The sequence below is a fragment of the Sinocyclocheilus grahami genome, unplaced genomic scaffold, assembly GCF_001515645.1.
Source record: "Sinocyclocheilus grahami isolate Dianchi unplaced genomic scaffold, SAMN03320097.WGS_v1.1 scaffold3.1, whole genome shotgun sequence".
Classification (NCBI taxonomy): domain Eukaryota; kingdom Metazoa; phylum Chordata; class Actinopteri; order Cypriniformes; family Cyprinidae; genus Sinocyclocheilus; species Sinocyclocheilus grahami.
Window position 1 is genome coordinate 8,266,226 of NW_015505182.1, and position 16,312 is coordinate 8,282,537.

The 16,312-nt window shown below is 38.8% G+C and overlaps 2 protein-coding genes across 4 annotated transcripts in view; both read left to right on the top strand.

Moving 5' to 3' along the window:
• The window catches only part of LOC107578651 (protein bicaudal D homolog 2-like), a 14,380-nt gene extending 5,229 nt beyond the window's left edge, over positions 1 to 9,151 (top strand). The window contains exons 2-9 of one of the 3 annotated variants that reach the window (XR_001608383.1): positions 3,045 to 3,257; positions 3,401 to 3,553; positions 3,801 to 4,241; positions 4,361 to 4,690; positions 4,789 to 5,463; positions 5,600 to 5,751; positions 5,899 to 7,405; positions 7,526 to 9,151. Coding sequence is in view for 2 of the 3 variants with exons in the window: in XM_016264616.1 (XP_016120102.1) it covers positions 3,045 to 3,257; positions 3,401 to 3,553; positions 3,801 to 4,241; positions 4,361 to 4,690; positions 4,789 to 5,463; positions 5,600 to 5,751; positions 5,899 to 6,259 (2,325 nt within the window). In the remaining variant the exon portion in view is untranslated. Of the gene's footprint in view, positions 1 to 3,044; positions 3,258 to 3,400; positions 3,554 to 3,800; positions 4,242 to 4,360; positions 4,691 to 4,788; positions 5,464 to 5,599; positions 5,752 to 5,898 lie in introns of all 3 variants that reach the window. The other 2 variants (XM_016264711.1, XM_016264616.1) reach the window with 2 other exon arrangements.
• A 796-nt stretch (positions 9,152 to 9,947) lies between these two features.
• Positions 9,948 to 14,546, top strand: LOC107578971 (caspase recruitment domain-containing protein 19-like). The gene is made up of 6 exons (XM_016264898.1): positions 9,948 to 10,037; positions 10,558 to 10,697; positions 11,164 to 11,320; positions 12,225 to 12,287; positions 13,086 to 13,151; positions 13,244 to 14,546. The coding sequence occupies exons 1-6, from the start codon at positions 10,031 to 10,033 to the stop codon at positions 13,348 to 13,350; spliced, it is 540 nt and encodes a 179-aa protein (XP_016120384.1). The 5' UTR covers positions 9,948 to 10,030; the 3' UTR covers positions 13,351 to 14,546.
• The last annotated feature ends 1,766 nt before the right edge of the window (positions 14,547 to 16,312 follow it).

The following is a 16,312-nucleotide window of genomic DNA, read 5'->3' on the forward strand; positions in this document are numbered from 1 at the left end:
GCTCGAGGCGGTGGGCTGGAGTGAGTTGCCGGGGGGGACGAACTCGCTGCCGGCCGCCTGGGCTGTGGAGGGATGGCTGCCGTCCGTGAGGGAGCGGAGGAGTCACCGCCGTTCGCCTGAGGCCAGAGCCTGCTGCCATCCGCCATGATGGGGAGGAGCAGGGAACGGGGGACTCCTGCCGGCTGCCCGAACGTGGAGGAGCCGTCGCCGTCCACAGAGGGCTGTCCAGTGTTGCCGCCTGGCATCGCGGAAGAGCTTACCCAGCTGGTGGAGTGCCGAGCGGCAGTGTGTCTGGGAACCGGAACAGGATTTAAATTTTTTTCCCCTCTCCCCTCTCTCGTCTCTGTCTCTCCTCATCCTTCCGTCTCCTTTTCTCTCGCCTCGTCTGTCTGTCCTTACCCCCAGGTATGCCGCGGCCGCCGTGATCGGCTCCCGTGGAGTAGAGTGCAGTCTCGTGAGTACCCCCGGCCTGCGAGGGGCGATGGGGGTATGTGACGAAAGGGGCGGGCCGAGAGCCGTGGGAACGGAGCGAGGCCGGTGGAGTAATTGATAATGAGCGACACCTGCACCACTCACCGGTCTCGAGTCTCACGGAGGAGCTCCGGAAGGATAAAAAGGAGGAGTGATGACAGTGAAAGACGAGAGAGGACCAGGCCTGGAGTTTATTTTGTGTTTTGGTTTTGTTTGTGCACGACAGTCGTCCGCGAGGGGCTGTCGCGCTATTTTGTGTTTGTTTATTTTATTAAAGTTTTGTTTAAATGTCAGCTGGTTCCCGCCTCCTTCTCGATCTACAAACGTTGCTACATCAGCATTATGCAATCTCTTGAGAGGAAGACTATGAATATATACCCCCCCCAATAATCCTTGAAAGATCACCTTTTTTATGTATGAAACTTCACGAAGCAGTTTTTTCATGTGCAGGAAGAGCAAGTTCTGCCTTTTTCTTCTTTACCTTGCCATAGCATATGGCCGTGCTCACTGATGTAATGTTACCTGTATTCATATTTAATCAAAAGTAAAATTGCCATTTCAGTTTGATTATATCCATAATACAAATGCCATTAACATACGACTAATCAACATGATTTCACTAGTATTAATGTTGTTATTGTTACAGCTTAACAAATTGCAGCTGACCTTGCTAGCTAGCTAAACTATTGTAATAATGTCATTCCACTATTGCACAGTGTTGCCGCTTGGCAACACATACATTTGAATGATTTACCAAAAACTAATTTTATAAAAACTTTTTTGAGAGGTGAATATGTCATCATTACAGTGATGTTTTAGATTTTTTTGTAGAAGTGACACGGACTGGTCCTTGTTTGTTACTGCGCAAAACCACGTTCATATTCGCGCGATTTTTTGCGCAGCTCGTCAGTCAACAACGGCTCTGTGTAGTTAATGCTGCTTAATGTGAAAGCACACACGTGATGGAGATTTACCGTTGATTACAGAACCGGCTTTCTGACAAGATGCGCATTAAATATCGCATGCGATTTATCGTGCAGCCCTACTGTGCAGGTAAGAAGTCTTGTTTAACATCACTGCTTAATCTTGCTCCTGAAGTCTCAGTGGAAGACTTACACAGCAGTGGCATGGATATATTTAACAAGGCCTTTAGTTATACAGCGTAAGCTGCGAATGCAACTCCGGTTCAGTTTAAGCAGAGCAGTACTGAGAATTGTTAGTTGATTATCAGATATACAAGGAATCAGTTTATGCTACACAGAAATTTTGTGTCATCTTTTATTAAAGACCTGATCACAAAAATAGTCTTTAATCAATAGTTCAGGAATAGAGAGAAACGCACAGTGTTGGGGGTCTGTGTGTTGTTGGCATTGTCTTTATCCATGGAATCTCTGTTCTGGAATCAGAATAAAGATCTAAAGAGATGTCTTGGCAACCCAGAGTGACAGGTGGACAGCTGCCGGTTCTTAGCAGCAGCTGCTGTGGCAGGAGGAGGACTTAGTGCTGACACCATTTCCACATCTCTTTCTGTCTCACATGCGTTCTGATATCATCATGGGCCAATGTCACTTATAGGGGTGTGGGTATCATTCAAATATTTTCGATATCAGTACCAATACCTTGACGTCGATACCGGTTCCTAAACGATACTTTTTTCGATACCAATTTTATGAAATCTTTATTTTTATTTGGGCTAGTTAAATTAATTTTGGGCTACCAAAATCTAAAGAGTGCCTGCCTGAAGGGCTACCAAAGAGTTTGAATGAAAATGTGTTTATTTATGATGCATAAAATGCTAGCTATGAAATTAGACTTGGTAAGACAAACGAGTTGTCCATTTTATTTCCATTAATGCTGAAAATGTGATTTCCAAAACACTAATTTCCATCACAATACATCATTTGACATGTGGTACAAATGACACTATGGTGGAAAAGTTCATAACTTTTGTAAATTACAATTCTCCTCAGATACATGTATGTTGACTGTTTCACATTGTTAGTGGATAAATAAACCATTGAGAGTGTGAAGTGTGTTTATTTTCTTAAAGTCCAGAGGGACTTTGAAGAAACAGCCTGATGTATGTTGCATTGTGTGCTTTGTCGATCATACATCAGTGATCCCTGCATGCCTTTCTGCTAGCCATTCAACCAGGCCACCAGCACTAATGGAGCTGTTAACATTTACGGCTTGTACTGCCATGGTTGTGCGTGTGTGTGGTCACTTAGTCAGGCTGTAGCATGCCAATGACATCATTCAGACTGGCACACAAATTTAGTGGGGAAAGAAAGAGACGGAGCGTTTGATAAAAAGAGCTTCCGGACAGAATTCAACTAGGTTTTTCTGTAGCCAGTTACATCATCAGTTTGCAGGAAATGCATCTTTGAGCTTTACAAAGTGTCCCACATACAAACTAAACTGTCTGTGGGAATCCTGAAATTTGGCTTCAATGTCTAGCATAGGCCCAGACAGAATTGACAGACTTCTATAGTCTAGTATAGCCATAGTGCTAGAACTTGATAGACTTCATACATTATTCTAACCCCAATCTCTCTCCGATCATGTTCATACAGGCATATGGCCAGGTTCACTCCACCCATAGAAAGGTGGCTGCAGATGGGGAAAGCAGGGAGGAGTCCCTCATCCTTGAGTCAGCATCTAAAGAGGCGTACTATGAGCAGAGAGTGCAGGAACTGCAAGCTGACCTGCGACAAACAAAAAACACCCTCACCAGCACCCAGGCGGAGAATGAACGTCTGGCCACCCATGCACTCGAGCTGAGAGAGGTTTGTGCTGTAGAGGGTTTAATTAAGAGTGTTGAGTTTACTAAACATATTTATAAAACGAACCCAGTGAGTTATGACCCTAGTTATGCTACTTCTATGTTCTATATTAGTCTTTTGTCAACTAAACTTGTTGTGTCTTTAAGAATAATGAGCTTGTGGAGCTACAGCGCAGTCGCCTGCATGACGACATTAGAGAGTACAAGATCCGAGAGTCTCGTCTGCTGCAAGACTACACTGAACTGGAAGAGGAGAACATCAGCCTTCAGAAACAAGTCTCCACCCTTAAACAGGGTCAGGTTAGTAGCATTGACCATTGATCACATCAAATGTGGGTGTGGAAGGGTAGACAAAGCTCATGAATAGTAATCGAAAGGTTGCTGGTTCCAGTTCCAGTCCCAGGACCATCACCATGGAGGCACTTTTGATGAAAGTGTTTTCTTAAAGATGACTACTACTTTCACATAGTGGCATTTATATAAGTCTGCTGTTACCATACCATTTGTCTTTGGTTTGTTTCTCATAAATCTCTGTTCTCTTCCAAAGGTGGAGTTCGAGGGACTAAAGCATGAGAATCGACGCTTGGAAGAGGAAGTGCAGTACCTAAACAGCCAGCTAGAGGATGCTGTTCGGTTACGCGAAATAGCTGAGCGTCAGCTAACAGAGGCTCTAGAAACTGTAAAGACCGAACGGGAGCAGAAAGCAGCTCTTCGAAAAGAATTGACACATCACATGACCCTGGGAGACTCCCTTCTTGCCAGCTCATTGGATGGGCTCAAACTGAGTGCAGATGAACCAAATAACGACGAGGCCATTTTGAAGTTTGAAAACGGATTAGCTAAAGTCAGCGACGTTAACGACGAAGATAATAGATTGTCTTCTCCCAAAAGAGATGGAAACTACCGTCCCGCACCAAGTCTGGTGGATGACTTGTTGACAGAGCTGAACATCTCTGAAATCCAGAAACTTAAGCAACAGCTCTTACAGGTATTGACTATCCTTCGCATTTGATTGGCATTCAACCTTTCGGTCAACCTTGTTGACATAGTCACCTTGTTCCAAACCACATTAAATGTAGCATTTATCCCCTCCATTTCATCTTGCAGGTGGAACGAGAGAAGGTGGCTCTTCTCACCACTTTACAGGACTCTCAGAAGCAGTTAGAGCATGCTCGAGGAGCATTAGCTGAACAGCAGGAGGCTATGACGAGACTTAGCGATGATTTGGGCGTAATGAGGAGATTGCAGGCAGGCAAGGAGCGGCAGTCAGCCCTGGACAGTGAGCGAGAGCGGGACAGTCGAGAGGACAATGATGTGGACTATTATGAGCTGGATATCAATGGACCAGAGATACTTCGCTGCAAGTATGAAGTAGCCATAGCAGAGGCAGGTGAACTGAGGGAGGAGCTGAAGGCACTAAAATCGGAGCATGATGAGGTGAGTGGGACTGAGAAAAGTTGAGTTTTGTTCAGTATTATTTGTTTATTGATGGGTTGATGATTTAGTGTAAACATGATTATGCATGATTCTTCTAGATGAAGGCCGAGCATGAGGAGGTACGGGCACGACTGGAGGGACACGTGCGTGACCTCAGTATTCAAGTGTCTCATTTGGAGAGCAGCAGCCGTGCAGACCGTGATCAAGTCGCTCGGTTGGAAAAGGAGCTGAAGGAAGTGAGTGCAGTTGCCGGCGAGACAGAAGGCAGTCTCAGCGTTGCCCAGGATGAGCTTGTTGCCTTTAGTGAAGAGCTTGCAAACCTCTACCACCATGTCTGCATGTGCAACAACGAAACCCCGAATCGTGTCATGCTCGATTTCTACAAAGAGGGTAAAGGAAACAAGACCGACGGTAAAGATCTTCAGTCTACGTTGACGCAAACCAGTGACAGCACAGCCGAGACACCGAGATCCAACTCCACCGCCGCTGACAGTTCGACTTCTGGGACACCAGTCAGAGAAGATCCACGTCCTGAACCAATGGACATCTACAACCTAGTAGCAATAATTCGCGATCAGATACGCCACTTGCAGAAAGCGGTGGATCGTACCACAGTACTATCTAGGCAAAGAATTGCTTCTCTAGAGTTGGCCGCAGTGGCGGATAAAGACCAAGCTGCTTACATGGAGGAGATTTTGAAGCTCAAGTCCCTGCTGAGCACTAAGCGAGAACAGATTGCCACCCTGAGGACTGTGCTCAAGGCCAATAAACATGTGAGAATAAAAACGATTAGCTTGGCATGGGTGTATATGACGCCAGAATATTGATCTTCTTGTAGACCATCCAACTAGACTGCTAGTTTTTCCAAGAGCTTTTTCTGAACTGTGGTGTGGTTCTGTCCTCTTTCAGACAGCAGAGGTTGCCCTGGCAAACCTAAAGAGCAAATATGAGAATGAAAAGGCCATGGTCACCGAAACCATAATGAAGTTGAGGAACGAGCTGAAGGCTCTTAAAGAAGATGCCGCCACATTCTCCTCTCTCAGGGCAATGTTCGCCACCAGGTAGTGCGGGAACACAACTGAAAGTTGTTTCTCTTCCAGCTTGCTTTGTCTGACTCACCCCAACCAAATAACCAGAAACAGTAGGGTTGCTTAATCCAGGAACTAAATCTCTCCTGCTCTATCCCTCTTTCTCCTTTTATTCTTTAGGTGTGATGAATACGTAACACAATTGGACGACATGCAGAGGCAGCTGGCTGCAGCAGAAGATGAGAAGAAGACTCTGAACTCCCTCCTGCGTATGGCCATCCAGCAGAAACTGGCCCTTACACAGAGATTGGAGGATCTGGAGTTTGACCACGAGCAATCCCGAAGAGGATCCGGTGCTGGGCCAGGCAGCCGTGGAAAGGCTTCATCTGGCCGTGGCAGGGGACCCTTATCGTTTTCCAGTCCCCATGTAAGTCCTAGACTTCCCTGTAAGAACCGACCGCAACCACACGGCCTCATTGGAAGTCCTGCGGTTTTCTGCAGTGAGAAGTATAAAATTCTGTGTGACACTGGATCCGATTAACACCTGTGTGTAACTGTCACTCGTCAGCATAACTAACATTCCTTTTACTGTATGTGTGCTTGGGATAAAACAATGCTAGCATGTCACTGTTTATGCTAACAGTTCTGATGGCTTCATTAATACAAGTCAGTCAGTCCTTCTCCTATAAATCTACCTGGAGAGATTGGATGGCTTGGCAATGCCATACTATCTACTAAAGTTATCACAATCACTACAAGTAAAAGAAATTACTACAATATTTTTTTTTGTAATAGGCTAATTCCAATATTTGGATACCAAATTGAGTCTCTTTTGTGACTTATTATCGAGGAGTACCAGTACTCTTGACATTTGTACTACTTACAGTACTAGTTTTTTGAAAGAAAGCAGGTTGTAGTGCATGCAAAGTTCTGGTATGCATTGATTAACTGCATGACCTACCACATTTGACATTGTTTAGTATATAACCAGAGCACACTGTACAAACAGATAAATTGGATTCAGTTGCAACTAAACTCGCTGAAACTTGGATATCTATAAACAAGTATTGAGGAAACGATACTTGGAAAATGTCTAAACATGGTAAAATACATTTACATTTGTCTAAATTTGTCTTTTCTCTCTGAATGTCTGAGCCCAATGTTTCTACTTTCACCCAACCAGCATTGATTGTCATTGAGTTCAACCCAGTTTCACAAAGCTAGTCTGTTAATCTCTGTGTCAGTGCAAATAAATCTGTGTAATCCCGACAGAGACGCACTTTACTGAGCCTGATGGGTGCTTTGCAATCCAGGTTGCAACCCTAAAGGACATAATTGATGCTACAGATTTTGTGGCTAAAAAATGACAAAATTGAGAGTTGTCATAGATGATGTCTAGAATTATAGAGTTTTTTGCACACTTTGTCATCCGTGTCTTTTGTTGGTTTTGTTCATACTATTTCATCTAGCCTTTCAGCCAGCATAACACATTGTCCATGTTGTCTTTACAGTGTGACTCTGAACCACTGTAGCATGCATGATCTGTTGCTCTCAGTTTTAACCGTTTATATTAGTTGGCATGCTGTCTGTTGAGTCTTTTGCTTCCTGCAGTCCATTGCATCTGGAAAAAATGAGTCTTCCCTGTTTTGCTGTGTACTAATGGGTCTAACCTGTCTCAGTGTTGACGGTAACTTTCACTATGTCCAGTGTGATCAGCTTGACTTAAGATAAATTAATTATTTACAATACATTTGGATCAGTTGTGATGTAATATTTCTGATGATCGTTTTGTTTCTCAATTTTGCAGTAATTTTATTAGCTCTGGAGATTATCCGCAAATGGTTATTTCCCTCTTCCTTCGCTCTGCACATACGTCCAGAATACACATGTCTGCTCCAATTATGGAAACAAGAAATTTGTCCCTGGATGTGGCTGCAAGAAAACACACAGGCTCACATGTAAAGCCAACCGATCTATGTAATCATGATTCTGACTGTTACTGTGGTATTTTTTTTCTGCTTTATTTTTGTTTAATGTGCACCTTTAGTTCATTAGTTATGTAAGAGATGCACATTTCAGTATACTTGGCACATTTTTTTGTTTTGTTCTTGCGAATGTTATGTATTTAACTGAAAAACAAAAATAATATAAGAACTGTGGTTTGTTTATAGTCTTTTATGCTTAACTGTCAGGGTCTAAGCATATTCCAGGGAGAACGATTATGTTAATAAGGCCTATATTTGTTTCTTGTTCTGTTCAATAGTCAAACATTCTAACTGAACATTATCTTGCTATCATGTAGTGTAGCTCCACTTAAGGAACAATAAGTTTGACTTTGACTGAAAAGTTTGGAGTCAATTTTCATAGTGGGTCAAGCATATGTTAAATTCAAGACATAAAAATCTATATCAATTCCAAATTGGAATACTTTCTACTTTTTTGCCAAATACTGCATTAAGGTCAGCATTTTGTATTTTACATTGCAATACATATTTGTTTTAGACATTGATTATCTGTTTTGTATTACCCTCTCATAAGACCTCCTGTGCCTTTTATGCAACGTTTGATGAACAATTCTAAGAGCCATAGTCTTCAGTATTTCTGTCAGTCTCGCTATAGATCTAGCCCACTTGGCCCACATCTAATTTGGACAATAATTAAACATTTTCGGAATGTCAACTCAGATTGCTCGTTTAGGAGATTTTAAATGTTATTAGGCGTGTTAAAATCATACATTCCTTTGAGGAAGTAATGATTTCTGATGGCGGTCATCATGGCTGTCTGTAGATATTGGTAGTCATTATTTTCCTATGCGTAGCCTTGCTAATAATTTTGTTATTTGTTTGTATTTCAGCAAGCAGAAAACTTTGCCTCAGAACATTAGTGCCATTTAAAATTTAAGACGTTTTAAAGTTTTAAAAGACCTTTTTCTTTTCTTTTTCGTCTGACTACAAATTAAGTGCAATTTTGTGCTGTTTCTGGAGTGTATGCAATAGTTTTCTATTTGCTGAAACCGCTTCATCAGCCATGTCATAGCTTTATATGACATTTTGAATTTATTTTTACACATTTTTATGGAATGACCTCACATGTTTGTTATTATTTATTCATAACCTTGGCTATCAGTTCAGTATTAATGATTAGGTTTGTATGCATTATTACTGGCACATGTGCTGCCTCTTTGCATTTCTACTTGAAATCTTACAGGTACAATGTAAGCTATACTGCCTCGCCTGTGTTTTTTTTTTTTTTTTACAGTGCTGATGTCAATGTTCTGCTTTTTTTCTAAACATTTGTGCTCTGTAGTTTATCAGGAGGAACACATTATAGGCCCATGTCTGTCTTAACATTTCTCATTGACAAAAAAAGTAGCAAAAAAATTAATAAATAAACTAATATAAAATATTACTGTTTGTTTCAGGTTGTATATTAGTTGTTGAAAATTAGCTTTGGTCCTCAAATTTGGTCAAACAGATTTCCATGAGTCCAACAGTGCTGGGATGTTTCACTGTTGGCATCTTTTCGCTTGACTATATTCATGATGTTACAGATTATATGAGCAGTGCTGAGTGAAAGCAGAGTGGGGAAAGAATTTGAAAAGAACAGGCCGAGTGCTTTTTCCATATACTTCATTGTTTTTTGAACGATTTAAAATGATATAATATGAATTACTGTTTTCTAAACTAAAGCAATATCACACAATTGTTCAAATCAGGGTTGTGGTAGGCCTAATATTAAGAAAATAATATTTCCTGCTCAACATAAATTTATTAGGAAATATAGCAGATTAGCAATAGCAATTATTCTTGGGTAAGGTTTATTTATTTTCGAAAGTCTTATATTTTGGGCTAAACAACAACAACACATTTCCGTTATCTCTGAACTGAGTTGGTGACACTGGTAGGACATTATATAAGTGTAAAAACATGGTATATGGGTGGTTAGGGTTAGGAATATGCCTTTAAACCGTCAATTATAGGCTATATGGTCGAACGTGTATCTATAAATATTAATATTATTTATTTATATAATATAAATTATATTTATTATTAAAATCGTTTTAGATAAGAGTGTAGCGCTCACTGATTACTGCATCTAATATTCTCATATTCAGTATAATCTCTGATACTAAGGGAATTGAATCTAGACTTTACACTAAATATAAACTGTATTTGCGTGAACTTCCGTATGTGACTTTTCCCCTTTTCCTCATTTTGATCGGGACTTCCGGTATTTCTCACCATGGTCTCCGCCCCTCCACATACAATGCAATGGGCGTTTCCAAACAAAAGACAGCAGAGGGCACTTCAAAATGGGAGGTCAGTCAAACTTATATTTGTTACTGCTGATGTGAAGTATAAATATGAACTATAAACCGATCATTTTTACTTTATAAAGTGTGCTTTATAGGATCCTTATAAGTTACACGCTGCTCACAAACTTGAGCTGCTTCGACAAGTTTTGCTTCGACAGTTGTCGTTGTGCTCCATTACGGTGCATTAAAGTCCACCCTGCTTAATATGTTACATTTCAGAAGCTCTATAATCCGTTAATATAATATTTCCGAACTTTTAAGGCGTTTGGTTGGCTAAAAGACATTTAAATAACTCTCAATGTACCTCAGAAGTATGTTTGCCAGTCTTGCGTTCCCAGTCAGTGTCTGCTCAATGTAATATTTATGAAGTGGCTCCATCTTCTGGCTGAAATGTGCACAGTATTTATTTAGATATTTGTTACTAGACAAATAGGGATTATTCAAAGGAATAGTTAATCCAGAAAATTACAATTTGATGATTTACTCACTCAACCTGTATGGCTTTATTTCTGTGTAAATGGCAGAGAGCTTCCATGAACAGCTGCGAATAGACAGCCGGTTCCTGAAATCGGACCGACGTCTAGATACAGAACTGGTGGATAAACTCATCCTGCAGCTCAACAGAATCTACCCACAGATCCTGACTGACAAGGAGGCCTCCAAGGTAAGAGCTCCACCCTTAGTATCTGCAGCCGTGACGTCAAAAACGTCTGACTAATTCACCAGGGGTTACATCAAGATGTTCCTATGGGGTTTCTGAGTAAAACAAGCTCTGTGGTAAACACAAATTAACTATACTTGGACTTATTGCTCTACAACGTATATTACGCACACTTATACTGAAAATGCTAAAAACATTTTCATAATACATAACCACATAAGACCGTTTGTTGTGTAAGAGTGTGCAGCTGTACAATAAAACGTTCAAGTATTGTCAAGCAGTGTTTACCACAGACCTTATTTTACTCCTGCACTGGAAAAACCCCATAGGAAAATCTCGAGGGAACCCATGGTGAATTAGCCTTCCGGGTTTTGATATCACGTCTGCAGCACTTAATACAGATAAACAGTCCAATCGTCAAAATTTGTATGTTATTTCTCTCTCCAATAATGATTTTCCCAAACATTAGTTCAGGGATTTGGATGTGCCCACCTGTATCAGGCTGGCGGAGCTGCTGAATCATCTACAGGAGAAAGGAGAGGAGGCATGTCGAGAGTTTTACAGCGCACTGCACCTCCACGTGGAGGACGTTTATTTCAGTTTACCCACACGCCTCCGACTCCGAGGTTGGCAGAGTCATCATTTTCCACACATAACCACTCAAAAACAACATTCTTTTGAGGATGTTCAGTTAGTTTTGCCGTGCAGCATATCGTTTCTGATTCATAGTGGTGATAGAAATGTATTTTATGGAGTAGCTGACCCAAAAATTAAAATTCGATGAAAATTTACTCACCCTCAGGTAGGGCTGTGCAAAAAATCGAATGCGATTTTCATGCGCATCTCATCAGTTAAGCCGCTCCTGTGATTAGCAGTAAATCTCCAGCACATGCGTTCAGATGGAGCGGCATTTACTACACAAGAGCCGTAGTTCACTGACAAGCTACACAAAATCGCATTCAAAATCGGCAATGAATCGCCTGCGATTTAAGGCCATCCAAGATGTAGATGCGTTTGGTTTCATCAGAACAAATTTGGATCAATTTCATTAAGGCTTTTTTTCTTTTTTTCTTAAAACCATTTCCTTTGGCTAAAATATCTATAATATAGCAATATATATAGTATTGCTATCTCCAGTGAAAGAATTGTCTAATCTGAATCAGGAGAGAAATATGCACAGATTAAGCACCGTTTACAAGTTAAAAAAAAAAGTTCTAAACTAATATGTTACGTTAACATTTGGATGCATTATTATTTGGCCGGAAGCGACATTTTAAAGTTAAAAATGACTGAATGATTTTCACTTCACAAGATGTGAATTGATTCACTGCAGAGGATCCATTGGTGAGCAAGTGATGAAATGTTACATTTCTCCAAATGTGTTCCTATGAAGAAACAAACTCATCTACATCTTGGATGGCCTGAGGGTGAATACGTTTTCAGCTGGGTGAACTGTTCCTTTCAGCCTGTTATTAAGCTTGACTTTGAAGTCTTTTCGGTTTGACCACCAAGTTTTATTTGTTTTTGTAGAGTCTGGTGAACCAGTTGTCCCAATCACGAGTCCCAAGGACAGATATGTAATGAATGACCATAGTAAGTCAACCTTTTCAGTGATTATGCACTAGTAAATGTACACAATTTACATGAATGATGTCCCATCATGGACCACAAAACCAGTCTTAAGTCGCTGGGGTATATTTGTAGCAATAGCCAACAATACAGTGTATGGGTCAAAATTCTCAATTTTTCTTTTATGCCAAAAATCATTAGGATATTAAGTAAAGATCATGTTCCACGAATATATTTAGCTAATTTTCTACTGTAAATATATCAAAACTTAATTTTTGATTAGTAATATGCATTACTAAGGACTTCATTTGGACAACTTTAAAGTCGATTTTCTCAATATTTTGATTTTTTTTTTTTTTTTGCACCCTCAGATTCCAGATATTCAGATAGTTGTATCTCGGCCAAATATTGTCCTAACAAACCATACATCAATGGAAAGCTTATTTATTCAGCTTTCAGATGATGTATAAGTCTCAATTAAAAAAAAAATTGACCCTTTTGACTGGTATTGTGGTCCAGGATCTCACACACACGGAGGACAGAGGAGCCTCTTAAAGAAGAAGTTACAGGTCTGTGAGAGCCAGAAATCTTGCTTGTTTGTAGGTGACCAAATACTTATTTTACCGAGGAATTTACCAATTAATTCTTTAAAAATCCTACAATGTGATTTTCTGGATTTTTTTTCTCATTTTGTCTCTCATAGTTGAGGTATACCTATGATGAAAATTGCAGGCCTCTCTCATCTTTTTAAGTGGGAGAACTTGCACAATTGGTGGCTGACTAAATACTTTTTTTCCCCACTGTGTATTTGTCACTGCGCAGGTCCGTTTTTCTTCCTTAGTTGTTTCAGTTTGGCTGTAGGAGCAGCTCTGCTGTATTACTATGGTGGTAAGTACACAAACTTGTTAATATCTTAATACCCACATCAAAAATATGCATTTCCTAGACTGAAAGCACTCAAAATGTTTTTTTTTTTGCAGAGTCCAAGCAGGTGTCAGGCTCCAGCAGTGCTCTGGGTCTGGCTGCGATGGGTCTTAGTAGAAAAGTGCGGGACGTTCTCATCTGGTACACAGAAGATGGAAAATGATGGCTTTTTTGCTGCCTTAAAAAAGGAATTTAGACACAGCAATTGATTCTGAAATACTCCGTTATCCTTGTCAAAAATATATAAAAAAAATGTAATTCAGGTTTTAAAAAATATGTACATACTATGTATAATAGAGAAATTATTGTTAGAAATCAGAATTAGAATGGCAAAATTCCAAAGATTTCATTTTTAGGTTTCATGGCTAAATCTGGAATCTCTTGTAACAATTTTAAATATAACAATTGAATGGTTTATATAACTGCTTAATATTTTTAAACAAAAAACATCACAGTCATTGAAATAATAGCAATTTATATGCAATACCAAGGGCAGGAACTCATTACTTTTAAGAAAAGTTGTATAGGAACCAAACTCGCAACTTGCACTAAAGTATTTAGTTGAAGTTGAAACGCTGAGCTGCTCTGTTAATGTTGCAACCCTAATTTTGTTTGTGCATTTGTTTTATTGTACTTTAAAAATAGACATCAAACTCATTTATATATTATTTATAGTCAGTATCTTTCCATTCTCACAGACTTGGGACTTGCCAAGAGATTATAGTAGTAAAATGTTGGAGGTTTATAATTCACTACGCCATTTAGTACATGCAAAACTGGGTAAACTTGACAAATCAAATAGATCAACGTGTCAATATTTAGACACGTAAGACAATAAAGACTACAGATAACGATAACTTATAACAGATAAGTCCAGTATCTTGGAGTATTAGGAGTTTGTTACTTTGTAATACCTTTTTTGTGGGCTAAGTTTTCAACAAATATGTTTATATTGTTTGCTTACTTTTATACTAGCAGCATGTTTGTACTGGTTTGTGTACTAATAATTAATATTGTCAATTTACACTTGTGGCCTTGTTTCTGCAGTGCAACTGTAAGTATTTTATAAAACTTTTGGCCTGGAAATTTTCAGATGAATTTGCAAATGGGGCACATTCACAGTAGTTAACTGAGAAACTATATTTTTTGTCAGGGGTTAAAAAAATGATTAGGCTAAATAAAAGTGTGGAACTGTTGCTAATGTACTTGGAGATGAATTTGATTTCCACATCTTGATATATCAAAACAAACACTTGACTAGTTGCAAAAAAATGATTGCTGAAAAATAGTTTTATTGATGTCAGAATTATTGTTTTGTCCTTAAATGCAGCCGATTTAGGACTGAAGAAGACCAGTGCGAATGAATCACTCGTTTAAATGATTCGGTTCAGTCACAACGACTCACTTAACAGTGACTTACTGCCACCTATTGGCGGTTTTAATTTCACATTTAAAGTATCTTCATTTTTTAAATTATTTCAAATATCAGTATTCAATATTTTATGTTTAATATATCAAAACATTATTTATGCATTTGTAACTGCAGGTTAAATGCATTCATGTTCTGCATTAAACAATGTGTAAACACATCTAAATGCCAATTCAGATGCAGCTTATGTCTGGATTGCAAAGATGAATTTTGTTGATACTGATTTCATTTGCTTGGTAACAGCCCAAATGTCTTATTATTCTTATTCACTGATTAAATGTAAGAATTTGACTCAAAAGATAATGCACACTTATAGAAAAATGGCTTTATAAAGGTAAAATGCCCATAAAAGGTCAAATCTATTTAAACTTATCTGACCACCACACAGAATATGAAGAATATCAAAAACTATAGGAGTCAGTTGTCCACGAAAGTCCTGAAGATACCAGCATGATAGCACACTCAATCAGTTGAATGAATGACTCAATACTCACTCATTCAGTGACTTACCGTCACTTACTGGTAGTTTAGTTGAGAAGTATGTTGAAAAGTATGCATTTTTCCCCTCAACATTTCTTATTTGTATACTCATAAATGCATTTAAAACATTAAGCTCATAACATTATTTATTGCAGTTGTAATTATTGTTATTTGCAGTGTAAATTATTTAATCTGACTGGTAGCAGCCCTATAGTGTATATTGAATTTATTGATAAATTGTAATAATTTGACATGTAAGATGATGCATACATCTAAAAAGGTTAAAAAATAGGCAGATATGCAGATTTAAGTACGTAAAAGCTGATAGAACACTGATGAAAATATTGCTTCAGAATAAATTGTTTACTCCACCAAAAATCTCAGTGATGCAGTTATTTTGCGGAGATATTTTGTATGGAATATTGTCTGCTGACATGAAAAGTTCACTGTATATCATAGCAATAAATAGCATTTATTACAGCATTGATATTTTGTTTTCTTTTTAATTTATACACATTAAATATTACATATATGTATGTAATAACATGTGTTTTTCTGTTACAGGTTTAGGTCTTAAATTTCATATAAGGTGGTATTAAAAAGGTCTGAAAAAGTCTTAAATGTAACTTGTTCAAGTCTGCAGAAACACTGTATACAAACAATATCTATATAAAATGTACAAAAAGTCCAAGAAACGCATAAACATATGGATAGTAAATAATCACAACAAACATCAAAACACTAAACAACATTACAATTTAAAATACAAATATTTCAAGGAAAAAGGCAATATGCTTGCCTAGTCAGTAGATTGCGCTCTTATACAAATTCTCAAAATCAATTTCTGACGTTTTGGGGTTAATAAAAGAAAAAACATGTGCTGTATTTATGATACTTAATCTTCACTTCCAGAGTTCTGTAAGAAAAATATCAGTTTTGCTAAAGTGCCGATTTAAACACTCTTCACTGCAATTAAAATAGACTTCTTTGACGTTGTAAGCAATTTATCATTCATGCAGTAAATTAGACCTGTAAGTAAAAACAAATACAAACGTGCTGCGTGCAAGAGAGTTGCATTGTGTTGAACCACACGTAAAATGAGTCCATTTTCCCCATATAGACAGCTGATACAGTGATCAGGTAGGCAGTATGAAGGTCCCATGTGAGGTGAGGTGCTACTCTCCATTTCGGGCTTGAAAGGTATTGTCTGACTAGT